Source organism: Triturus cristatus, chromosome 6, assembly GCF_964204655.1.
Source record: "Triturus cristatus chromosome 6, aTriCri1.1, whole genome shotgun sequence".
Taxonomy (NCBI): Eukaryota; Metazoa; Chordata; class Amphibia; order Caudata; family Salamandridae; genus Triturus; species Triturus cristatus.
Window position 1 is genome coordinate 530702609 of NC_140589.1, and position 27403 is coordinate 530730011.

The 27403-nt window shown below is 44.5% G+C and overlaps 1 protein-coding gene across 7 annotated transcripts in view; it reads right to left on the minus strand.

Annotated features, from left to right (window-relative positions):
• The window catches only part of FILIP1 (filamin A interacting protein 1), a 776040-nt gene that overhangs the window by 362560 nt on the left and 386077 nt on the right, over nucleotides 1-27403 (minus strand). For all 7 annotated transcript variants that reach the window (XM_085610966.1, XM_085610969.1, XM_085610967.1 and 4 more), the window contains exon 2: nucleotides 16368-16649. In XM_085610966.1, the coding sequence (XP_085467092.1) occupies nucleotides 16368-16649 (282 nt within the window). The remainder of the gene's footprint in view (nucleotides 1-16367; nucleotides 16650-27403) is intronic.

A 27403-nucleotide genomic window follows, 5' to 3' on the forward strand; every position in this document is an offset into this window, starting at 1 on the left:
TTATAAGGTTCCAAAAGCGAGACCTATTGGCGCTGCCAATGCTTGTTCCTTTAGGGAGCATATTGCTCTTGCCTAGTGCGTAATTTGAATTGAGTGGCATCCAGTTGTTTATAGCAGGTCAGATTGGATTGTAGTTGAAGGCAATGTGAATTTCTCTCAGTGGGGCAGTATGGTGTTCAGTGAGGGAGCGGATGTAGCACTGGGGGTAGAGCTGCGGAATTTAGACCTAGGGAACCAGGTTCAGCCTTCATGAACAGTCCCCCAGACCACTCTCCTGAGGGAGCACATTCCCATGCTAGACCTTAGAAGGCCCCGCAAAACCAGAGAAGCCCTGGTGTCTTAGCCCTAGCAGTGGCAAGTGTGGGTTCACCTTGAAGGCTTGCCCACCACAATCCATACTGAAGTTCACCCACTGGCGTAACGAAACTTGAGGGGGCCCCCCTGCAAAGTACATGGAGGGGGCCCCCCATTCTCCTCGCCAGTCAAGAGCCCTCAGGCCAGCGACCCGCCATACTGCAGGGGCTCACCCCAGCCATAAAAAAAGGATTCTGGTTCCTCTATTGGTCACATCCGCCCTCTCATCGAGCGATTTACATACATCAGTAAATGCTGCTGCGCCCTCCAGCAAAGTTACATAACACTGCCTCCAGCCGGCCCACCAAACACATCCTCCTACTTGATGACCCACCTTCAAGCGAAGCCCTCTCAGTTAACCACCTCCCAACTCAGATCACTTCCGTCGTGCCTGCTACTAACTCATCCATTACACTCTACCCTCACCCCTATGAAACCCGCAATTATGCTTTTCTGCCCGCCTTTAAAACCACCCCTCGGATGTCACTGCAAACCTGTGACCGCCGCCTACTGCTCCCCTGTCCATCACCCACAGAAAGACTGATGACCGGTCACCATCTAACCACTGCCTACCAGTAAAGACAGAGCCTTTCAGCTGCTGGCCTCCCCAATGCCACTATGGAAGTTTTAAAAATGTTGAACAATCTCTGCAACTGACCACCTCAAAACATTTCTTCCTGCTAGCCTATACGGCATCAAAGCCGTTCCTGCTACTTTTCATCCTCTGCATGATGCACACAATAATATCAAATGTACAAAGGGTCAGATTTTTGTTTCCTCACGCCAACATTAATTTACACTATGTACCCCACTAAACCATACCTGCTGTCAAAGGCAAACCAGATCCCATATGTAGCACCAGTCAACAAGTACCCCAAGGACAAACACCAGGGAGAATGAGCGATTCATGAATTAAACCTACCATGACAACGTAGCATTTCCCCACCAACTGTCAGCCCAGCGAAGTCTGCAACCGCACAGTAGCCATCAATACCAGCAACGTCTAAAGCGCATTTCCACTTCCTTTCTTTGGCAGCTCCTGATACATATACGTATGCCTTCTGGGCGCCATCTACCACAGACCACAGCATTCTTTGTGTCCCTAAGACTAACCGAATGCTGTCGGTGAACGCTTCTCTTCCCCCTTCCTTACTAATAACTAATGGAGGATAACGAAAAAAAAATATAGTATTTTCTTATGCAAATAGCGTATCAAGCACTTGCTGCCCGCAGTCCTCGCCAGATCCACCCAAATTAATATTCTGCTATCGCACCATCCTGTCAACCCTATTATTATCTGAAGATATTTTTTTATCCCTTCCTTGAACTGGGAAAAGCAATACTTTGCACAAAAACAAGTCCCTTTAAAACCTTTGCTACTTACAGACTCGCAAAGCACTACCTTGTTTTACTAACTGTTGTAAAGCAAACGGATAACTCATTCTAGGATTGGGATTATTGTTTAGAGGTGTGGAAGTTAATACTGAGACATAGGATGATTTTTTGCATACACTCGTTCTTCCCTGCATGCGCACACAAAGCAACATTACAATTTAGCTAAACAAATTGTTCAGAAATGTACCGGAAGGTAAAGAAACAGCCCAAATAATTTTTACAAAGAAAAATAGACAATCGTCAACTTTATACCCCATGACATAAAAGCCTTAGCGTGCACAGCTTGCTCAAATCCACGCTACCTAATTCTACCAAACTCAGCACATTTGAACATCTCATAATTCCATGCCACACAATTCAACTATAAATAATTTAACCCTACATTCCATACCACATAATTACAATCCTAAAAATTAAAAAACATATATTTCTACTTCACTCCATACCACATAAGTCCACATCACATAATAACATTCCACACAACTTAATAGCACTCCAAACCACATAATTACACTCCACACAACAAAATTTAAGTATACATAATTCCACTGCAACCTATATAATTATACATCACACAACATATTTACACTCAACTTTAAAACACAGAATTACCCTCCACAAAATACAACTCTGCAACATGCTACATAATTCCACTCCGCACAATTATACACCACACCATGCCACATAATTCCACACGTCTCACAATTCCACAATTCATCCCCACACAATTCATCACACATAATTACTCCACATAATACCACTCAGCACCACATAATTAACCTCCACATAATTATGCTCTCATCCATATTGCATAAATACACTCCACATAAATCCAGTCTGTCACGTAGCAACATTCCACATAACTACACTTCACACCATGCCTCATAATACCACTCAACATAATTTTCACCCAGCAGCGAACACTTCCACGTCACACATTTCAACTCTACACATTTCCATTCCACACCACATAATTCAACAACAAACTACATAATTCAAACCAACAACAGAATTACATAACACACCACATACATCCAATCTACACCACAAAATTCCACATCATGCTATAATATTTAACAGCACACCACATAAGTAAACTCCACTACATACTACTCCACAACGCAAAATACCATTCCAGATAATCTCATTCCAAGACACACAATCCCACTCCATGACACACAATCCCACTCCACATAATTCCAGTACACTCAATACCACACAATTACTATCCAAATAATTACATTATTTCGCTACACAGATCCAATCCACACAATATAATTCCACAACTAACAGTTCCAATCCAAACCACATATGTCCACTTGACACCACACACATTCACTCCACTCCAAGCAGAAAACACATAGGTAAAATACACTGTCCTTTACAATGTCAATAGCTCTAACTCTCACAAATGCGAGACCAATTGCATTGCAAATGCTTGTTTACCTTCCAATGCGACCGAGCAGATCCTGTTCATTTTTTTTATTTTTATTTATTTTATGGAGTTTTATATAGCTCGAACTTGACCCGTATCGGGTATCATAGCGCTTTACATGAGCACCAGTTGCGTTACATGAGGACACATTCATATTTGTTAGGCACAGGTAGATTAAGTGATTTGCCCAGAATCACAGGATGTTCAGCGTCATTGTTGAAACTCGAACCCAGTTCCCCAGATTCGAGGTCGACCGCCCTAGCCGTTAGGCCAACTCCTCTCCCAAGTATGAGTAAGAATAGGCATAAGAAGGGCTAAGCAGAAGAGCTGAAGTATTTAGATGTAAAAGTAGTGGAAGGTAGGTTCAAGTAGGATTATGCAGGAGTAAGAGTGCAAGTAGGAGTAGGTAGGACTAAGTTAATGGTAATAAGGGCATTGGTAAATACAGTAGCAAAAGTAAGAATAGCAGTTAGAAGACGTAATAGGAGTAAGAGGAGAAATGAGTAAGAGCAGGAGGAAATAGGCGTAATAAATTGTAAGTGGAAGTAAGAGTATGTTGGAATAATAAAACGTAAGAGTGGGAACAAATATGAGGTGTAAGAGAAAGGTCAAATTAAGAGGTTACGTAGCACAGTAAGAGGAAGTATGCAACATATGAGTAGAAACAAAAATCAGCAGTAGGCATAAGTAGGAAAAGTTAGTAAATTAAGTGCAAGATTAATGAAAGTAAGATTGAAAGAGACCAAGATGAGAAAAGAAAGACGAAGACAGCAAATCCTTCCATATTCTTCTACGACTCCAGTGCTAACAAAGCATGACATGCTTTTCATTTTATGTACACATCAGATGAAGAGCAAGGACCTTCCATTAAGCGCTATTGTAACACGCTTCAGTTGGTAACTTGTGTGCAGCTGAAATAGGTACAATTTATGTGTTTTATAGCGCTCACAAACATCATAAGTGTGTTTCTTGGCACTATTTCAACAAAAGTTAACACTATGCCACTGGCAGAGGTGCAATTTGTTTTATTGATGGGTTGCACACAGACCGGTCTCTGTGACGTGCTGTTCGACGAAAAAGTGCAAGAAAAGACTTCTTAATACCACGTGAGCAGCACTTCAGAACTGTTTGGATAAAGCATAGCCGATGCCCGGGAGCCGAATAGTGATTTTTGTGTGTCTCTGGCGCCCAGTAGCAGTGCGTTTACCCCGAGGGCCACATTTGGCATGTTCTGATTTGAACTCACCATTATAGAGAGAATGTAATACTAGGTCATTTATTGTCACATGCAACAAGGGTTGTCAATCCCGGCCCCCTTTCTCTGTAGTCCCCGGCACCTGTTTAGAGGTGGACAGGAAGGAGCCCTCTCTCCTTCCAGCACAGCAAGCAATACCACAGAACAGCGCCAAGACCAACACAAACGGCTCCCGGTAGCTCAGCTCATGTGCCCCGGTAGATGTGAGGCTGTGAGCTGATGAGTAAGAGGTTTAGGAGCAGGGTGAGGAGCTGGCAGCCTACACCAGGGTGGAGCAACAGCACCGAGGCGTCTACAGCAACAGGGGACGGGTCTCCTCAGCTCCGAAGTGTGAGGCCAGCACGTGGGAGCCATGCAGCGGCAGCCAATGCTTGTGAAGCAAGTAATCAAGCATTGGCAAAGGTAAAATAAAACCAAGCTAGTGCCAACTAACACGAAGGGTGGGACGGGGAATGGTAAAATTGGGGGCAGGAGGCAGGCCCGGCTCCAGGAATTTTTATTTGGGTGGGCCAAGGGGACATTCGGGTGGGCCACTGCTGGCCCAATTTATCGCTTATATATCTAGCCAGGCCTGCTTCTGGGCCCTCCTTTATCTCTCCTTACTCTTACAAGGCACAGTAAAACGCACTCTTTTCAAAGTCTCTTTCTAAATGTTATCACTCTCAAAAAGTGCTTTTCTTCCATGCAATGTCCCTTTGATGGGAAGAGGAAGTTTCTAAGGTGGGAGTATCAAGCAAGTGACACTACCCGGGCTTCCTCTGTGCGAGCCTTCAGGGAGAACCCCTCTTCATTACTACCTCCACCTGACCTCTGACTCTGCAGCGCACTCTCTTACAGGCTTGATTATCCACTTTTCTACCACCCTTCTCCATCACACCTTATCTCACACCTGACCTTGGGCCCTAGCCCCATATCAGCCACCATTCAGTTCCACTTTCACTATTCCCAGTAAAAAACAATAGTAAAATCACCTTCAAACTTAAAACATTGAATATAGCAGTAAAAATAATTAGCATGCATGATAAAGTATGCTCCACAGTTGTCCTAATCACCTGACTGTTAATTAAATAAATGAAAACAGAAAGGCCATGAAAGGGCCGGCTTTATTGCTGGTGCAAACGTCTTTTTGACCTCTTTTTTTACCTCTTTCTCTGTAGATAGCTTAACTACCACCCTCCAACAGTACCCTTCATCTCGCCATAGCCACTCCCCCTCATGGCCTCCTCCTCAGACTCCCTAACTACCACCCTCCACCAGTGTCCCCCATCTTTCTGTAGCTCCCCCACACCCCATGACCTCCTCAGATTCCCTCACTGCCACCCTCCACCAGCGCCCCTCATAGCTTCGTATTTCCCCCCACTCCATGACCTCCTCCTCGGATTCCCTGACACCCTCCACCAGTGCCCCTCATCTCTCTGTAGTTCCCCCCCATGACCCCCTCATCAGATTCCTTCACTGCCACCCTCCACTAGTGCCCCTCATCTCTCTATAGTTCCCCCACCCCATGACCTCCTCCTTGGCTTCACTCACTGCCATCCTTCACTAGTGCTTCTCATTTCTCTGTAGCCCCCCACCCCATGACCTCCTCCTCAGATTCCCTCACTGCTCCCTCAACCAGCACCCCTCATCTCTCTGTAATTTCCCCCGAGCCCCATGACCTCCTTCTCGGATTACCTCACTGCCACCCTCCACCAGTGCCCCTCATCTCTCTGTAGTTCCCCCCCACCCCTGACCTCCTTCTCAGATTCCCTCACTGCCACCCTCCACCAGTGCCCCTCATTTCTCCATAATTCCCCCCACCCCCATAACCTCCTCCTCAGATTCCTTCACTGCCACCCTCCACCAGCACCCCTCATCTCTCCGTAGATCCCCCCACCTGTGACCTCTTTGGATTCCCTCACTGCCACCCCCCACTAGTGCCCCTCAGCTCTCTGTAGTTCCCCCACCTCATGACCTCCTCCTCCGCTTCCCTCACTGCCAACCTCCACTAGTGCCCCTCATTTCTACATAGCCCCCCCACCCCATGACCTCCTCCTCAGATTCCCTCACTGCTCCCTCCACCAGCGCCCCTCATCTCTCTGTAGTTCCCCCCCCACCCCATGACCTCCTCCTCAGATTTCTTCACTGCCGCCCTCCACCAGTACCCCTCATCTCTCTGTAGTTCCCCTCCACCCTGTGACCTCCTCCTCGGATTCCCTCACTGCCACCCTCCACTAGTGCCCCTCATCTCTCTGCTGTTCCCCCCACCCCGTGACCACCTCCTCTGACTCCCTCACTGCCACCCTCCACCAGTGCTCCTCATCTCACTGTAGCTCCCCACCCCATTACCTCTTCCTCGTTTTCCCTCAACGCCACCCTCCACTAGTGCCCCTCATCTTTCCGCAGCTCCACCCCCACTCCAGGACCGCCTCCTCGGCTTCCCTCACTGCCACTCTCCACTACTGCCCCTCATCTCTCTGTAGTTCCACCCACCCCGTTGACCTCCTCCTCTGACTCCCTCACTGCCACCCTCCACCAGCGCCCCTCATCTCTCCGTAGCTCCCCACCCCATGACCTCTTCCTCGGATTCCCTCACTGCCACCCTCCACTTGTGCCCCTCATCTCTCCATCGCCCCTCTCTCATATCCATTCCATTTGTTGTACAGCGCTACTCATGTGAGTGTAGGGTGTCACAGTACTTTACATAACAGCACGCATTAATAAATCAGTCTACGGGGAATGTCACATAAGCCAATGAGGATTACAAGGTGTAGAAATCACGTCATCCTTACTGGTGGGCAATATATTTTATGGGGGTTTGGACTGGAGAAGCACAAACTCAGGATTTAAAGAGTACTCCAGTGGTTGGGGGTCAGCTTTACTGATTAAAATGTATAACTGCCCAAACAAACTCTTTTTGGCAACATTAGAATAATGAAGGAATGGAGAAGTTCTAAGTATATCACAATACAAAAAAGCGAAGTTTGTATGCGGGTCTTTAAAGACAGTTCATAGGTCACTGTCCTATGTTAGGATAGTAACTTCTGAACTGCAAGTAACACAAGGATATCTGTGACAGAGGTAGTAACCCACTGAGCTATTCCCATAAAATTCAGTTTATCAGCACTTAAAAAATACCAACAGACAAATGGTTACTCTGCAGCAGGATCGTAAATCACCAGTTATCTGCACAGTTTTTATTGTAGTTGTACATCGGTGGCAGATTCACTGGGAGGGCCATGGCAGGAGGTAACATATCCTGCACTTGTTAGTGGTGTGAGACAAAGAAAAGGGTCAGCGACAGGAGGATATTTACAGCTGGGACTAATTAAAGTCCCAGATAACCTATCTGTAGAAATATAAATGCTGCATTTTAAAACATATCAGGCATTTGTTATCAACCCACAACATAGCATGTTTTTTGAAGGAGCTCACAATGAAAACTCACAATTAAAACTGCTAGACTTACCGACAACGCTGCAGAATGTTATCTGTCCTGCTCTTTACAAGTCTAACCTCTCTCCCTGAAAGCCCCGGTGTTTCTGAAGAGTGCAGGGCCCCATCCTTTTTCCGGCCGGGCTCTGACTGAAGAGAAACAATGTAACTTGTTACTTTGTTTCTCTTCAGTCCTGCCCTGGGTCAGCGCGAGGAGCTCTGAGCAGGCTGCAGACTGCACCTGCTTTCTAGAGCAAGCATTTCTCTCCCAGCTCTTTACCGAAGAGGTGAGGGGGCCCCCTTCACCTAACCGAAGACTGGGGGCCCCCGCACCGCGGGGGCTGCGGGGGCGTTTGTTACGCCCCTGAGTTCACCTCTAGTCTTGCGGGCAGGCCTACAAAGTAGCAGACCCTAGAGCAACAGTGAATCTGTCACTGAGGTCACAGGACCCCTAAGAAGAGCTGGCTCTAGGGCAGTGCGACCGGTGTGACCGCAACGGGTGCTGACTTTGAGTGGGGGCGTTGTATATTATGGTTTTAAAAGCACTTCCTGCCTCCTTCCTGGCCTACATCAATTTTCGGCAATAATAAAAAATGTCATGATAACTCCGGTGAATAAACGTCTTCCTAGAGCGAGATCGGAGTTTTGTCTACTGGAAGTTTTTACTCATGGAAAGATAGCGCAGAGGGTTAATGTGCCTGCTGCTAAGAACATGTACCATGTCCATCACAAAGTGCACATATTGTAAATAGGTCAGTGGGTTACTGCTTTTGTCAGTAAGATCATTTTGCTACTTGCAGTTTATAAGTTAAAATCCTAACAAAGAACAGTGAGTTAATAACTTTCATCTTAGAGCTGCATACAAACTGCAAGGTATAAACCAGAGCTTTAGGTTTTTTTTTCCCTAAGCCTTTGATTATCGTAATGTTGCAAAAAGTGTTCATTTGGATAGAAATCAATAATGATTATTAAAGTGAACCTCCAATCACGGTATTAAGTTTTAAATTCTGAGTTTGTGATTCTCCAGATCAATCACTATTAAACTATACAGCCTACTAATATGGTTGTAATGTGACTCCTACACCTTGTAGTCCTTTGTCTTATGTAACATTTCCCATACAGTGATTTACAGACGTAAAATTGATTGTCTCTGTGTACATTGCTGACGTCAGAAAATCCATGGCTCGGAAACAAATTGCTTGTGCTTCCACTGTTAAGCATATTTGGGACATTCTGTGATTAGAAACATATCCCACTTTGTGAATTTATTTTAATGTCAATAACTCATATTAATCGTTAAATAATCATGTGTATCCATTGGTTGAATTACATAACATAATAAACTGTAACCAGTCAGTGAAATGCCAAACAAATACTAAAGATTGGGATGTTTTGTCAATCCTGGCCACACCTCTAACTCCGCCCACTGATCCAATCCTCCGGTTATTCCCGCCCTCTGATTCTCCGCCCACAGTTCCCCTACATTTTTTCCCCCACTTCAACCACTGGTCTTAGGGCAAAGCTGGGTAGGCACATGCAGAAACAATTACTATTTTGTTTTTAAAAGACACACACAAGCGCAAACACAGAAGCAGGGAAAAGCAAACCAACATGCAACATAGCCAAAATCAAACACAAAGCCAGGAAGGCATCTATCTATATATTTTCACATTTCCATACAGAAAACCACAAGTGATCCGCAGAGCACAAGCACTAGTATGTGCATTTACAGGCACTATGAACAACAGACATAATCACATGCAGGGACAGAAATGCATCTGAAGTCAGAAGCAGAGATAGGCCCAACACCATACAGAAACACTCACAGGCAAGGGCAGATACAGGTCCGAGCAGAATCACAGACAAAAGCAATCAATCGAGTATGGATAAATGCACATCCATGGATCAGTGGACGCTTGCTGGAGTAGATACTATTGCAGGGACAGTCATGGGCAGGGAATGTCAGCTACATGCAAAAGTAGATGGGTGTAGCCAAAGCCAATTCTCAAATACGTGTGTGCGTGTTTGTGTGTGTGTCTGTGCCTGCGTGTGTTTGCCTGTGTGTTTCTGTGCCTGCCTGTACATGTGTGCATGTGTGTCTGTGCCAGTGCCTGTGTCTGTCTATACGTGTGTGCATCTGTGTGTATGTGTGTGCGTCTGTGCCTGCGTGTGCGTCTGTGCCTGTGTGTCTGTCTGTCTGTGCCTGTGTCTGTCTGCATGTATGTGTGGCTGTGCGCGTGCCTGTGTGTCTGTGCCTGTGTTTATGTGTCTGTGCCTGTGTGTGTGTGTGTCTGTGCCTGTCTGTATGTGTGTGTGTGTGTGTGTCTGTGCCTGTGCGTGTGTGTGTGTCTGTGCATGTGTCTGTCTGTATGTGTGTGCCTGTGCCTCTCTGTATGTGTGTGTGTGTCTGTGCCTATGCCTGTGTGTGTGTGTGTAGATATGTGCATGTGTCTGTCTGTCTGTATGTGTGTGCGTGCGTGCCTGTGTGTGTGCCTGTGCATGTGTCTGCCTGTACGTGTGCGGCCCCTGTTGACAGTATCCCGAGCCACCTTTCGTTTCATGTGAGAGCTGATCCGTCATGGAAGTCTCTGGGCATGTTTTCTTTGGACTTACTCCCATCCTGTGCTTATGCCACAAAATCCAAAACAATGTGACCGTGGGAGTGGTTGTATTACAAGCAAATACCTCAATTAAGGGCCTTGGCATTAAAACAACCACAATACTGTTCCTATGGATTCGAGGCTGGCAGTCGCAGCTTGAGGTAGGCACACACATTTTTTTAGATTGTAAGGAAGAGGCTGTTTTTAAAGCGACATGAAGAAGGTGTTGCATACAGTTATACATTTCCCCACTGAGAGCAGTGAGTCCTGTTTACCTCACGGTCAACAATGCTTAGAGATTAAAGATATTCCTCTTAGTTCCTATTAGTTACATTTTGAAACTTTTTGTGCTATGGCTGGATGGTAGTGTTGGCAATGTTTTCCAACTTGCAATCGGGTGGTATAGCTGTGCAGCTGCTGAAAACCTCAATTATTTTCAATGGTTAGTGAAATTTTGAAGACACCTCAAATTGAAATCGAATTAAGATACTAAGGCTACATACAATTCACTTTTCTTGGGCCTGGGTGAAATTTTAATTAGGCCGGCAGGAAGTGGGATAAGGGAGGGAGTAGGGCACGTCGCGCGCACTAAGGCGGAGAGAGCCACGCAGGCTGGCAAATGGTGTGCACTTTCGCGGCCGCTTTGATGTTCTCAGTGGCCGCGCGGCTCACTGAGAACATCAAAGCGGCCGCGAAAGTGATCACACAGGGTGCCAAATGGTGCGCGCGCCCATCACACATGCACTGTAGCTGGAGGCCTGAAAAGCCACTAGTTTGCACTTCCAAAACCTGGCTTACTAAAACTCTCGCCAGAGCCGCGCTAAAGCACTGGCTCAGGCGAGACCTAAAAAGGAGGAAGGGAAAGACAGAAAAATTGTGACATAAGTAGAACGCAGGGATGAAAAAGAGCCCACAAGAGGGAGATAAAATATCTGGTAATGTCGGGTGGTGTATGAAACAGTCATTAGTTGGAATCTTGATAACACTGCCATGGTATTTGGCACCCCTGCCATTCGGCCTGGTATTTTTTTTTTTTTTACAAATTAAGCACTCTGTGCCAATGTTAGCCTTAAAAACCATAAAAACTCTTTCCTTTGCCATTTAAAAAAATATAGTTGTTCACGATCAATGTTTGTGAGGATAATGGTTGCTGAGCAGAAGTCGTGTTACAGGAAATCTTGATCACAAGCCGCTTCAATCAAGAACATTTCACAGGGCCAGAAGACCAAACCATAGCCAAGGATCTGACTGAGCTCAGAAAGTCAACGCTAAGCCAAGCAATGGGAACTGGCTATGTTTTTACATCAATTAATGATTGGTAGCAGGCACCAATGACCTTTTGCAGCTAATGAGAGTCAATTGTTCACAAGTTGTATATTGAACCTGGACAGGCCAGAAGCATTTAGAACAGAGCCAAGTCTGGGATTTACTCCAGTGAGCCAGCACATTAGTCATACTGCATGAGTGGACTGTATACTGTCACAGGAGGGAACGTGCAAGGAATTATATTGAGCTTAATACTGTTTGAAAGACAAGACAGAAAGGGAGCGGGTCATGATCTCAATGGCAGGCCCTTCCTTGAGAGATGGTTTGAAAGAACAGCAAGGTATGATTTACACCTTCACTGGATTAGGTGTTTCTTCTGAAAACGTAAAAGACAAAGAGGCAATGTAAAGAAATTATAATACACAGTTCTTGTGTAAGTAAAGAGTCCTTAGTAATGGGCCTTTAAAGATCTCCAATGAGAGGCTACAAAGGGCAACTATAGTGAAGGAGATTGCCCTGAATATTGAGAAAAGGAGGGGGCAAAGGAAGTGAAGAGATTCGTATCTGGAGCCCGATGCACAAAGCTTTTTCTAAGAGTTATGCTGTCTTAGGTGTCAATTTTCCTGAATATCAAGGCCTGATTAACAAAACATTTCTGTGAGTTGTTCATTCATAATCCAAGTTTAGTTGTATTTAGGAGTAAAGCACGCTTGCTCAATGCAAGAGTTTTGTGCATCATAAAATATGTTTGGTGAGTTAGCCTGCAACTTTATGAATAAAACATGCTTAGGCATGGAGAAATGCACATGGAACGCGTGGAAGATACTTTGTGAATCAGGGATATGTATTCAGGAGGACTTTACGCCTAACACAAGGGTAAGGCGCAGCTACTCACAAACAAAGCTTTGTGAACTGGACTCATTGTTTCTAAGCACCAACGCTATCAGCTTTCCATGGACACATTATGGTTTAAAGAAAGGTTTTTATGTGTCTACCTCCCTGCGAAGGTTGTGAAACATAAAAATAATCCTGTTTGACTCCATAATGAAATTAAAAGATAAATGCCCAAGTTTAGTGTGATCTGCTATGTGCAGTGCTATTGGATGGATGCAAGAGCTGGACTGAACACTTACAGAGCCATCAGCATTATCTGAGGATGATTCAAAGTGGCAGATGTGTGGACGAGGGTCTCTGGCTCATTTCGTTTGTTGGTGGGTGGTTGCGATAACAGTGTCGTCCAGTGTGTCTCCATCTGCCCCCTATAAGAGCTGCACTTTCCTCATCCGTAATCCTGTGGATATTTTTAGGGCCATTTGGATCCTGCCAGGCGTCCTGTGTTGACATCACATTAGCAGAGACCATGATCACCGCTCCCCTTGCAGCGGGCCGCCTCCCTTATTTCGTGATTGCTGCCAAGGAGGCTGGGATTTCTGTTCCTTTGGCGACACTGCTGTTGCAATGGCTCCTCTGAAAGGGTTAAAACTGTGCCAAATGGGCGCCATGTTTGTTTTACCTGGTCTGCAAAGCTTTCTGTGTATTTTTTCCTTGTATGCACCACCTGCAGGACTGTCATTGCATTCCAATATAATGACACTTGTCAGGAAGCAGATAACAAAGGGCTCCTTGTTTTGTCACTAAGATATCCTTCTTTCATTACACAGATGTAGAACCTTGAGACAGTTTCCTCAGTCACCTGTTAACAGTTTCCAGTTAACCAGTAATCATTCAGCAGACATCAGAAAATTCTCGCATAAAGAACTGGAATTAGGCAGAATGATTAACACATATTCGATCACTTAAAATGAACACATTTTCCCAACCACAACATTACTGACTGTCAGAGCAGCTGAACAAATGACAAGGAGCTGCAAATCATTAATCGGCCCATTGTTTACTTTCAATTAAGGTTTCAGGACATCAGTCAATTGCTTTTTGTCTTTGTTACTGAGACTGAGTGCACCTTTCTGTCCTCATTCTGCAAAAGGTAACTCTGCAAAAGGTAACATATGTCTTAATGAGTGATAATATCTTTTAAAGCCTGCTGGGCCTGCTTGTTTTAATCTTTATATGTATATGTACCTGCTTATTTCACCATTTACGAATATAGCTGGTAATCAGGCCCTGCTTTAGTGCTGGGGGTGCCCGGTGCAACCACTTTGTTGGCGCCCCCCCTTGTCCTTACTACCATCCTCCACGAGTGCCCCTCATCTCTCCATAGCCCCCTCTCACAGGTGTTTCATTTGTTTTATAGTGCTTCTCATACCAGTGTACGGAGTCACAGCACTCTACATCACACACACACACTATACAGAGACAATGTGTGTACGGCAGTGTATAGAACATGTTACATAAGACAATGAGGACTACAAGGTGTAGGAATCACGTCATCCTGTTAGCAGTATACTTTGAGTGGTTGGTTTGGAGAAGAAACTCAGGATTTTAAACGTAACACAGTGGTTGGGGTTGAGTTTAACTTTACTACCTAAACAAATTCTTTTAGCAAGTTTAGAGTAAGGAAAGACTGGAGAAAAATGTAACGTTCTAACCTATAACTTGTACTCTGCATTTAGCCCTTTGATGACAGTTCACAGGTCACTGTGCTATATTAGGATTGTAACTTTTGAACTGCAAGTAACAAAAGGAGCTCCCTGGTGAAAGCAGTAGCCCACCGAGCTATCTATATGAAATGCAATTCTGCGATCTACATGGAATACCTTCTTTGCAGCAGAATATTAATGTGTACTACGCTATGATGAGTTAAAACTGCCACTAGACAAAACTCCATCTCTCTCCAGCAGGTGCATTAATCACCGGCGTTTTCTTGACATTTTTATTGATGCTTGAAAACTGCTAGACAAACAAGGAACTCAGCAGCAGGTGCTTTTAAACTCATAAAATATTTCAAAACACAGCATTCCCCCGCCCCACCCCAGCTTTGTGCTGGTGCCGTGCCACCGGTTGCACCACCTTAAAGAAGGCCCTGCTGGCAATGTCAAACCTGTGGGCACTGTAAGAGACAGACAATCCATGACCAGCAAGATGAAACGAGTTGGCACCATAAAGGGTTCCATACTGTGTTTAACGGCCAATGCCAAGTGACATAGCCATGGGCATATATGCTCCTAAAGTTTAGGTGCTCTGCACCAGCCTTAATTTCAGATATCTTACACCCTAGATTGATGCATAAATATTGATCTTCACACACTCTCACTAATTTAAAGGAATCCATTTTGTTTGCTTTCACATTTTTAAGTGCCGTCCACTTTTTCACACATTTTTCGAAATCGTAAAACCGCAGCAGGACAGCGTTGCAAGTCACGTTTCTACTAGCATTCTCCAAGGTGTAGTCAGTCATATGTGGGAGTTACACAGCACCCTGTCTCCTGTGGCCCTTCTGCAGCTTTAATGACATGCGCAGTCATCTGGGGAACCATGTGATGCTGGTACCCAGGCTGGTCCATACCTGTGGAGTTGTGCATACATGTCAACAAACCTGTCTGTGCACTGAAATAAGGATGGAGATTAGAGAACCTCTGAGTCCAATGCTTTCATCCGGCACCTCATGTGAAGGCCACAGTCCTCTACCTCTGAATGAATTCACAATCAAGGATATGGACAAACAGTTTGTCTAAATCGAGAGTGTGTGGATTTCTGAGTGTGCTCAGGCTGTCTCCCCTCATCCACGCCTCTCCCAAGGGTGCAGAGCGTAACCCACTCTAAGTAATGAAGGCCTTCCGTGCTCATCGTCTCAGCACGCTCAATGCAAATACTACCTTAATGATGTTGTATCAAGATACCATTGTGAATAATCTGAACAATAGTGTGGGACGCAAAATATATAATGCACGTTATTCACCTGAGATGATTAGAAAAGGATTTAGGGGAGAATGTTGAAAGTTAAATGGTTATTTTCACATCCCCAGCCTGATGTATTCTCTCTCACCATTAACACCTGCCCAATGTTCACGGTGACAATGGTTATGTAATACTAGCTGTAGACATGCATGTCTTTTAGGCAGCTGTCATTGAAATAGGGTTATAAAACTCCCCCAATAACTCTAGCTTCCACAGACCCTGTCTGTGGTATGTGTAAGAATTAGGAAACCATTGCTGTACAGGCATGGACGCCCCTGCTGGTACTCCTTGTTGCATCAACATCTAGTTACACATATGTTGAGTAAAACACATATTATATTATCACATCTCAGGATGTTTCATTTAATAACTGTACAGATGCAAAGATGCGTAGTGTGTGCGTTGCGGCCCAGCCAAAGCTACCACCAGCCAAGAATAATGACACAAAGAAAATACTGTGCAATATTATACACTGTATACCTCTGAGAAACGCCGATAGCTCCGTAAAAGTAAAAATGGGTGAGCATACTCTGGGTGACAGACAAAGAATAGGAAAATGAAACCCCAAGCCGCTGTAAGTACCGTGTAGGGTGACTAGTTTTACACCATTCAATGAGAATTCCACAAGCAGAAAGGGTGTCCAGATTCTGGTAAGTGCTAGTTCAACATACAAATGGCAGAGATGGTACATGAATGCTGGGAGACTAGCAGAACACAACCAAAATGGCGGACCCCTTGAAGACTACACCCCACTGTCCAGCGGTACAAAGTTCTACAAACAGAAGTTCTTTACCTGTAGCTCTCCTTCCATTATGCTCAGGAGCTTGATCAGGTCCTCCTTGGAGGGCTCCATCGATTTGTTTTTCTTCCAATCGGTGACTCCATCTGAGTGCAACTGCCTCTTGACAGTAGCTGACACAACCACCTCGCCTTCCTTCTTCCGGTTAGCTTTGTTCTTCTTCTTGGCATCGTCCTGGACACACTCCTCCTCCACTGCATTCTTAACTGACTTGGAATTGGGTTGGTGCCCATTGGATGGGCTGTCCCCACCTTGGTTACGGGATCTCATGCCCACCTGCAGAAAGGAAAATGAAGGAGGTTGGTTTTCCAGATGTTGGCATTTGCATGACTCTTACACCGGTGCCCCACTGCTGCTAATGGCAGTGACGTCAGGACATTAATATTCAATGAAGTTCAAAAGTTCTGTTCATCGTTTAGTCCAGACCCTCAAACACATCCAAATCTCTGACTCCAGGGTCACCCCACAGCATGACCAGAAGGCACCACTTCTATGCTGTGGCGCTTGGAAAGGGAAGCACGGTGCCTACCGGCTTTCTCTCCGCTCTAAAAACAGCAACCAGTCGCGACCAGATTAAATCCAATTCTCCAAAATAACACACTAGGAAACTGTAACGCAGGCAGCCAGACACTCCCCATTCTCAGAATGTGGGCTCGTGAGATGCATTCGGGAATGAATCTGATGAATCACAAGTGCACTGATGCAGCTTCTAAAATAATGCCTTGATTAAGAGAATGAACAATACCCTGGGCGCTCGGGGAAAATCCTATTCAGCCTGAGGTGCACAGTGGAAAAACAAACAACCAATCTGTGTGCCAGGCTTCCTGTTGGCGCGTCATCAACAGCAGTCACGACAGCTGCTGGGGACTCACTGCAGTCTGTAGTGGTTTTAAGAAGGAGTGTCTTTCAGAGTACTTTGTGGTAAAGTGAATAATGACAACATAGAACAATTGAACAACATCATCAACGATCAGAAAGACAAACTCACATAAGACATATCGATATGTAGATAAGTACATAAAAAGACAAACATTGACTCACTCACTAAATCGCTGGTGAGCTGTCTGACTGACTGGTACTCTGGTTTGCTGACCAACTCACCAGTAGTTAGATGAATAATGGTAGTTATGCTGGCGCATGATACTAGGTGTATTGATGTATGATATTTGATGGGATCTCATGATGGCTGTATTTTAATATGATATTTGGCTGTGAGGCTGTATGATGGTGACTGTTTAGCAAATACTTTTGGTTGCATCAAAGTATGATGGTCAGTGCTTAATTTGAGCCAGTGGTTGCTTAATTTGAGCCAGTGGTTTCCAGTGCTCGGCACCACTAGTTCATTGTCAGCACCAGTGCTTGGGACAGCCTGTCACATGGGGGTACTGTCTAGCTAATTTAGAGATGACCACAACAACAGTGAATTATTAATGCTATATTCATGAATAGTTACTATTGCCTGCCGCCCAAGCCATTCATACAGCTTTGGGGGCCTGAAAAAGTTCACACTTGGCGGAGTGTGATGGTTAGTAGTTGTGTTGTTATTATCATTGGCAGCATAGCAGGGCAATGTGTGGTGGAAGCTACACTGGCCTCCTGACGAGAGCCCTGGCACGTATCTTTAGACAAATTAAGCACTGATGGATGTCTTGGTGTATGAAGTTGGACGAGTTCACCTGTGGTGGTTCTGAAATAAGCAGCCCATGTTCAAACAGGGATTGTGGTAGTATCATGAAGGAGGGAGGAAGAACATGACAAATGGGCACAGATGCAGAAACAAACAACTAGCACAGATAGGAGTAGCTGCACATTAGATTGAGGGGGAGGGCCAGGACCTCAGGGAACAGGTAGGGGAAACGGGTACAAGGCAAAAAAGGGCCACGTTACTCTGAAACTAGCAGTCCCCAGTGTCATCTGAAGAATTTTTGGGACTCTAGGCACGACGTACTTTGGGGCCCTCCTTTCATAATTGGATTGCCCATTTTCTTTTAAATGAGCCCACATGATGCCAACCAAACTTTCAAAAACGAGTTTCACTCAAAAACAGTTGAAATATGTCTTTGGAGGGTGCCCCAAAAGGTGACACTGGTCAAAGAGAGAGGGACTCAGACGTAGAGATGGGCAGAGGGGAGGGAGGCTCAGATGTGGAATCAGACAGGGGTGAGCTAGATGAAAAGAACGTTTACTTTCCCAGGAGACCCAGTGGAAGGTGGGGGACCTTTGCAACTGCTCACTTTGTCCATGCATGAACACATCTGCCTCACATTTGATGGGGGCGTGGGATTGGGACAAAAAGTTGTGCTGACGTAATAGTGAACAGGAGTGGACAGAAAGATACAAGCAGGCAGCTTAAGTGTTGGAGAGATTATGGTACTAGGGTAGCAGAAGTAGTCATTCCAAGGGGGGCCGAGGACTCTTAGTGTACAATCCATGCATCTAGTTTCCAAACCACCCACTCAAAGGTCTGCTTATTTGAAGCACACATGGATACATCCATGGCCTGAAATAACACATTTCTAAAAAAAAAAATGATGGCTGCAGAGGTCATAAGATGATGAAATACACTTAAATGCTAATCGAGGAATGCCCTTTTTGGAAAATGTTTGGTTTGCCCGGCTGACGCCAGAATATCTCGTTTTGGCAAGCTGTTCATGACTTTCCAGGCCTTTTCCCCAGGGCAGTAATTAAGAGGCATGTGTGCTTTTAGGGCCGTGAGCCACTTTGCGGCAATTAAGCTACAGTTTTGTACAGTTATTATAGTTAGTTTTGATTATTAAGGATGAGTAATGCTGGGAGCTTTTTATTGCATGACCTTTTGGAGGCACGTCCCATGGCATATCTCTAGATATTATATGATTGTTTCATGGCCTGGCCTTTTAAAACACGTTATAATTTTTCTACGTGAAGTTCTGCACAGGGCAATCGACATGTGACTTAATTGTAGACAACACTGCGCTCTGGCTGTAAATGTTTTCCCAGTTTAGTGCCCAGCATTGGAAACCTGGCAGTTTTATTACTCCACCGTTAAATGGTTTGATTGGCTTAAATACTAAAAAAAACAAAAAAAACTCCACTTTGAACAAGCATTTGCAATGCAATAGGTCTCGCATTTGCTAGAGTTTGAGCTAGTGGCATTGTAAATGACAATGCCTTTTATTTACGTGTTAGTTTTTAAAACATAAATAAAAGGCATTGTCATTTACTGTGCCAATGACTCACACTCTCGCAAATGCGAGACCAATTGCATTGCAAATGCTTGTTTTGTCATGTGGTCACAGCAGATTTACAATCTAGCCTGATTACGGTCTGACTTCATCTCATGTCACAGACAATTCTATGCCCTCCTTATAAGCTGTACCACAACAGAGAATCTTCAGGGGAATTCGTGATCAGAAAAAGGCAAAAGCCTGTCTTGTACTCCCAGTTCCCAAAATGTATAGAATAGGCCATCACAAGTGTATGGGACTATACAACAGAAAACATTCATTAGATTATGAAGAAGCACTCTCAGATCCATGCAGAATAATAGGCAGGTGCACTGGAATTATGCAGCTCTGCTGCCGTAATGTTTTCTGCATAAGTATAGATTTGAAATATTTGCCAGGTAATCCAATAAGAAGCAATAGTATTACAAAATGTGCCCTTGCCACATAATTTTGTCTCCTCTGTAAGATAATATGGTCCAACCCTGCTGCATATTTCCAGTGGCCCCGATTATAGTATTCCTTAGTGATGTTTATATCCACAGTAGAGTTGACAGTATTGGGAAAGAAACTCACAATATTTTGCTCAAAACTGCTAGGCGATCACTGGCTCGTGAGATGCGGTCTGGCATGTCCTTCCTCGAGAATCTGTATTTCTCTCAGGTCCAGGGACTTGCCCCCTCACCCCCCGCCCCGCCTCCTTTCCCCGCCTTGGCCAGACAGTAGCACGTAGCTGACATGACATGAATCTATTGACGTACAGTCCAGAAAAAGGCATAGAGACGTGTTAACACTAATGTTATTTAACAGCAATATTTCCGTAATCTCGGAAATCCACAGGGAAGAGAGAAGAGCTGTCTCACACTTTGATTTTCAAATTTTAATGGAATACTTATTTACATCCCCCAGCGTGTACATTGCACTGTATTTTGCTGTAAGTGGAGCCGTATCGATGGGGGCTGTTGACTTCAGCAAAGCGCCATTGGCACAAATTATTCATTTTCATTCACTGTAGGTAATGCTAAATGACTTGAGTTGCGGGGTGAGTATAGGCACTATAATGGTGGCCATGCCCCATTTTTTAGACGCTGCTCACATATTTAGGTTGCCGTGAGCAGCATTTAAACAAAGGAGCGCAGCCAACAAAGTGAAAGTGCGTATGGAGCTTTCACCCAAAGTAAAAAAAAAATGTAATTTCAAAAGTTTCTGTAGCACGGTCACTAAAGAATGAGACCACTCTCTAAATTAAATAATTAAATAGGCACGGCCACTAAAGTGAATGCGGACCGTGCTGTATATTAAATAATCGAATAGGCGCAACGCTATAAAGCGGACCGCGCTGTAATATGAATAAAAATAAATTACTTTTTAAAACAAAAGCTGGCTGGTGCTGCAATGTCGTGGGTGAAATAACGGAAAAGAATATCAAAGAAAATAATGCTCACCAACTTATAAAGCGTACCGTGTAACAACCGATGTGCAAGGGCCAGTCCTCGTGGGAGGTTACAATTGAAGACAAGGCGGTACTAAGGTGGGACTAAAAAGCCTATGTACGAATCAGAAGCCAGCATTTACAAAGGGCAATAACATAAGCCAATGACAAATATGGGCGGAGAGAGGGCGGGGCTTCAAGTGCAAACCCTAATACAGCATGGCTCACAGAGCAGGCATGTGCGCGGACTCAGGCTTGACCTAAAAATTAAGGAAGTTGTCTGCTTTGCTGCAGTTCAGAGAGTGATATTAATTTTTAAAGGAGTTTATTTTTTAAAGGTTTTTCATTGTTTTCATTGCACAAAGCACCAGATCGCAGTTCATATTCTCCTATTCACAGGTTTAGTACATAGATATCTATGCTCCTTTAATATGGCGCTTGCTTGCACTGCATGTTTTGTTACATATTTCTTTGTTTTGGCTAATACGAAAGTGAGGTGCTGAGCCAGGATACAGTGTGGCATTAGCAAATTAATTTATATTGATAATAAAAACTATATAACATGAACAACGTTCAATGTAGTAGCAAAGGGGCACATGCATCAAACTCCCCGTTTGCGATTACCAAATAGTGATTCATTCCTATGGCCTACAGGCCCATAGGAAGGAATGGTAATGCATTTACAATTTGAGGTTACCAAATTGGTAATTGAAAATTGCGAATGCAAATCCAAGGGTGCCCGGGGGACTAAGGCCCCCCTGATGCACCCCCCAAAAAAAGGTAAGTGTGCACATGTGTAACACACACATGCCCTAAGGCATGCACAAATTACCATCAACTTGAAGTTGATGGTAATTAGTGTTTCCTAAATGCACATTCGTATTTAGGAAAGGCTACATGCATCGCCTTTGAAGAATCGCAAATTGCGGTTCCCAAAATGCATTCGCAATTTAGGGATTTTAATTGCAAATGGAAAAAAGTACATGCATCAGAAAAGGCCTTTTTCCATTCGCAAACGGGCCAACCAGAAAAAAGCTTGATGCATGTGCTTGAACATTACTGGGTTGCTTTCTTGTCTGTATAAGTTCCCTGTTTGCCATTTGATGCTTGTATCCTTATGCTTCTGCTTGTTCCACCTCAAAGAGCATTTAGGTCTCACCATATATGATTGGCTGGTTAGCTGTCTCCTTCAAATGTTGACATCAGGTAATTCTTTGGTTCCCCGTGTCCAGCTTTTCGTTCGAACACAATAACCAATAGCCCCATCAACTGCCACTACTTCCCCTACCTGCTGCTCGTTGCTACTGATAATGTATTTTCTAAAGCCAATCAGATTTTTATCTTGGAACTGTACCAATAAATTAAATAATACAAAAACAAATTGAAAATGGCTGCCTTGTTGTATATAGGTTCAACGTAGAGCAGCGTGAGAGCCATCTTTTACCACAAAAAATAGTATTCCAAAATACATTATCCACAATCAATAACATACCACCACTATCAATACTTCCACCACTGTCAGTCCCACCACTATTATCACCATCACTAATACCAATTCCAGGAGGGCCAACACCACCAAAATTTCCATTAATATCACACTATCAACATTAACACTACTAGCACTTTGAAGCATTGGCAGAGCTAAGTATTCTGGCTTTAATGTGCTACTACATAGCAATGCATTTCTGCCTGGCCATGTTTGCACAAATTGCCACATTAACTCCAAACATGTTGACTTTGTCAATGCTTGTTTGATATATTTTCAGTTTGTCTCCTATTTCCTCAGCTCTGGATATCGTTGTATGTGCAATATATAATAGGTAAATTACTACATCTGATTCCTGTTCCAAAATACATATCTATTTACGGATATCTTTCTTAAATATTTCTATTTGGTGCTACAGTTGCTTGCTGAAGTGTAGGAAAGTCATTCTGTTGCCCTAATCTCTCCCATTTGTTGACTGATGCTGGTGGTTACTGTCTCTCAGGGCCAGTGCTCTGTCCTCTAAAGGTATATGGTGAGTGGTATAGTTCTAATTGGCCAAGACAACCTACCTATTAAGTCCCTAGTATATTGTAAAGGATGAAGGTTTAGAGACCCCAGAGGACTTATTCACTTAAGTGTGCATTGCTGTGGTGCCTGGTGTCATTTTAAAGCCAGGCCTGCCATGCGGGGCTGGATTTAAAATAGAACGATGTCCAAATTCGACTTTTGAAATAAAAGTACCTACAAAGTCCCAAACGTACTTTACATTACTTATATGTCACTCCTGAGGTCTGCACTAGGTGGCCCAATGGTAGGGTGCATTGCTATAAGAAGAAGGGACAATATAAAATATGTTTTATATGCCCTAGGAAAACACAGCCAAAGTTGGTTTTTCCTATTGCAGTACTGATAGACCCTTAAACTAACATGGCAAGGTTTTCTTAAACTTGATAAAGTCTAACTTTTGATTGGAGTTAGGTGGCAATATAAGTCAAAGTATCATAATAATGGTTGTAAAAAATCCAACAACTTGGATTTATTATAAACTATTACAGGAAAGTAGTTTTAGAACTTACTATCCTGAGGTTATCTAAAGCTGCCTTGTAGCAGCCTCTTCTCATTGGCCCAATGCAAAAAGAACAATTGATGGACAGAATACAGAACAATGTCATACATTCACCCCAGTACAGAGATCTGGGTCTAAATCCATTGTTTTTTTGCTCCCCATGCAATTCCAGTTGAAACCTAGCCGTATGCAAATCAGTCTTGACCCTGCACGCAATGGAAAAAGTCCACCCCGAACTGCCAGGCCAGGTCCTCCCTGTACTCGAAACAAGCATCCTACGACCAGTTTCAGGGGTTCACCCCTCAGCAGCCAGGATAGCTTGACTCCAGTAGCATGGAGAGCACGGGACCCACGTCTGGGCATACCCGTCTCACTCGGGTTGACAAATGCAAAAAGAACAATTGTTGGACAGAATGCATAACAATGTCATACATTCACCCCAGTACAGAGATCTGGGCCTAAATCAATTGTTCATTTGCTCCCCATGCCATTCCAGTTTGAACCTAGCCATATGCATATCAGTCTTGACCCTGCGCCCAATCGGAACAGTCCAGCCCGAACTGCCCGGACAGGTCCTCCCTGGACTGGAAACAAGCATTCTAGGCCCGGTTTTGGGGTTTCACCCCTCATCAGCCAGGATAGCTTGACTCCAGTGGCAAAGAGAGCCCTAAGTGCACCGGGTTTGCCCAGACGTGGGTCCTGGGCTCACTGTGCCACTGGATTCAAGCTATCCTGGCTAAATAGGGGTGACACCCCAAAACCGGTCCTAGGATGCTTGTTTCTGGTCCAGGGAGGACCTGGCTTGGCAGTTCGGGCTGGACTGTTCCCATGAGGCACAGGGTCAAGACTGATTTGCATATGGCCAAGTCTAAACTAGGGTGGCATGGTGAGCAAAAGAATGATGTATTTAACCCAGATCTCTTGACTGGGGGTGAATGTATTGATTTGTTCTGCATTCCGTTCATCAATTGTGTGTCTTTTGCTTCCTCGCCCTAAGTGCGCCGGGTAAGCCCAGACATGGGTCCTGTGCTCACTGTGCCACTGGATTCAAGCTATCCTGACTGATAAGGGGTGATAACACCGAAACTGGTCTTAGGATGCTTGTTTCCGTTCCAGGGAGGACCTGGCTTGGCAATTCGGGCTGGACTGTTCGTTCCCATGAGGCACAGGGTCAAGACTGAGTTGCATATGGCCAGGTCTAAACTGGGGTGGCATGGTGAGAAAAAGAATGATGGATTTAACCCAGATCTCTTGACTGGGGGTGAATGCTTTGATTTGTTCTGCATTCCGTCCATCAATTGTATGTCTTTTGCTTCCTCATCCTAAGTTCGCAGGGTATGCCCAGACGTGGGTCCCGGTCTCACTGTGCCACTGGATTCAAGCTATCCTGGCTAATGAGGGGTGATACACCAAAACCGGTCCTAGGATGCTTGTTTCGGGTCCAGGGAGGACCTGGCTTGGCAGTTGGGGCTGGACTGTTCCCATGAGGCACAGAGTAAACACTGATTTGCATATAGCCAGGTCTAAACTGGGGTGGCATGGTGAGCAAAAGAATGATGGATTTAACCCAGATCTCTCGACTGGGGGTGAATGTTTTAATTTGTTCTGCATTCCGTCCATCAATTGTGTGCCTTTTGCTTCCTCGCCCTAAGTGCGCCGGGTATGCCCAGACGTGTGTCACATGTTCACGGTGACACTGGGTTCAAGCTATCCTGGCTGATATGGGTTGTGCCCCGAAACCGGTCCTAGGATGCTTGTTTTTGGTCCCGGGAGGACCTGGCTTGGCAGTTCGGGCTGGACTGTTCCCATGAGGCACAGGGTCAAGACTGATTTGCATATGGCCAGGTCTAAACTAGGGTGGCATGGTGAGCAAAAGAATGACGGATTTAACCCAGATCCCTTGCCTGGGGTGAATGTTTTGATTTGTTCTGCATTCCGTCCATCAATTGTGTGTCTTTTGCTTCCTTGCCCGCTTTAGGCACCATTTACAAGGAACTTATCTGAAAGCTAAATATGCTGAATATGGTTTTTCAATGTGCAGCAGATACTATTTAGCACTTAGTTCTAAAGTCAGCAAATGTAGGGGTGAAAAATGGGGTTACCACAACAAAAACGGGGTCATTTCTCACAGTTATTAAATATTTTCCAGGTAGCAAATAGATACGGCTTTAGGACTCTCTCATTGCGTTCAGTAATATTTCATAATACCCACTGCACATGTAAATAGCTATAGGTTTTATTCTTGTGATTGACATGGTGTTCTACATTTTATAGCTGTGTGCAGTGCTTAATTTGTAAAAGGATGAGTGCCGCTGCCCAAAGCTCTGCTCCGGCAATGTTATGAAAATTCAGCACCCCGAATACTAAAGCTGTGTAATTTTGAATTTACGTCAGGCTTCTTTAATCCACTACCAGACTCTGCTGCCCCTTTATCTCACTCTTGCCAGTCCATGCTTTCAATCACTATGCCCGTCTTTCTCTTCCTCCTTCTTTCCTGTTAGCGTGTTTTTCTCTCTCTTGCTCGCGATCAATATTTGACGAGGAAACATAAGCGCTGGTCACCAGAAATGAATGCCTGTGGGCCCCACCTGCAATAACTGTCTCGAATTAAGCATTAGCTGTGAGGCATCAAGACAGCAACAGGTTAGGAGAGTGGCTAAAAAGGTAAGTTTCTGTTTTTGGGACTGAAACAACACTGGCATGTCCTACAAGTAAAATACAGTACAAGGGCCTAATGTAGTTTAGCAGATGGGATACTCTGTTACACATTTGCTGCAAGCCTGTGCACACGTCAATATCAATTGCAGAGTAAGTACCCTGTGTCATAAATTCTCTCAAATGTAACATTCAATGTACAGTAATGCAATAAAAATTAGATTGACAAAGAACAATGTTGTGTTTTTCTTTAATCCTGAACAGTTGCTCAGCCAACACGTGTTTCGTCTGGGGAAGGACCCCAAGACTTCTTCAGGGCTTTAGGAATAGAAAGAGACCTTGGATCTCTCTGCCGGTTGTACTTCCGTCCCGGCTGGTTAGTAAGAGTGAGTATATGTCCAGACAGATGAGGGGTCCGAAGTAGAGACCATTAGGTGGAGCCAAAATGTGGGCTTCACTCTTCACCGGTTGTACTTCCATCCCGGTTACATAGAGGAGGTGGGTGATTATAGGCCACCAGTGGTCCAAAGTAAGGACCATGGAGTAGAGTCATGGTAGCGGCTTCTCAATGTGGGCTGCTTAGAGGGCAACTGGATGAAGTATTACCCAGTCAGCAAATACGCTGAGAGAAGCCACGCGGTATTGCGGTGCCAGGAAAACGGCAGCGCACCGGTGCAAGGTCCTGCTCCTGAATGGGGGAGGTAAATCACTAAAGTTATCTGGAACAGCGAGTACTCTGTGAAGAGCCGAGGATAGCAGCGATGGATATCCTATCCTTCGAATTACAAGTGCCAGAGGATATAATGCCCTTGTAATGCAGCGGACGGGATATCCTTTACATCCACCAAACATTAAATCAGAACAGACCTTTAGAAGCATGAGTCAGATTTGGAAATGTGAGCCCGATTTGTAAATTAGTTAACCAGCAAGAGTCCAAATATGGATATGCCAAAATTAAGTTAAAAGTTAGCCAAGAAAGGCAGAATATGCGATGACATCACAAATACAGCACCCTGCTGACAAGGGAAACTAAATGAAATGCAGACTTCCCTCTCTCTTTGAACATGACCTCATACCTTGTAATTGTTTGCAGATACAGAAATGAAATTCGGATGTTTCTTAATCTCTTGATAAAAAAGGTTTTTGTTTGTCTCAGTTATAAAATCTTTACAAATATACTTTCAGCGT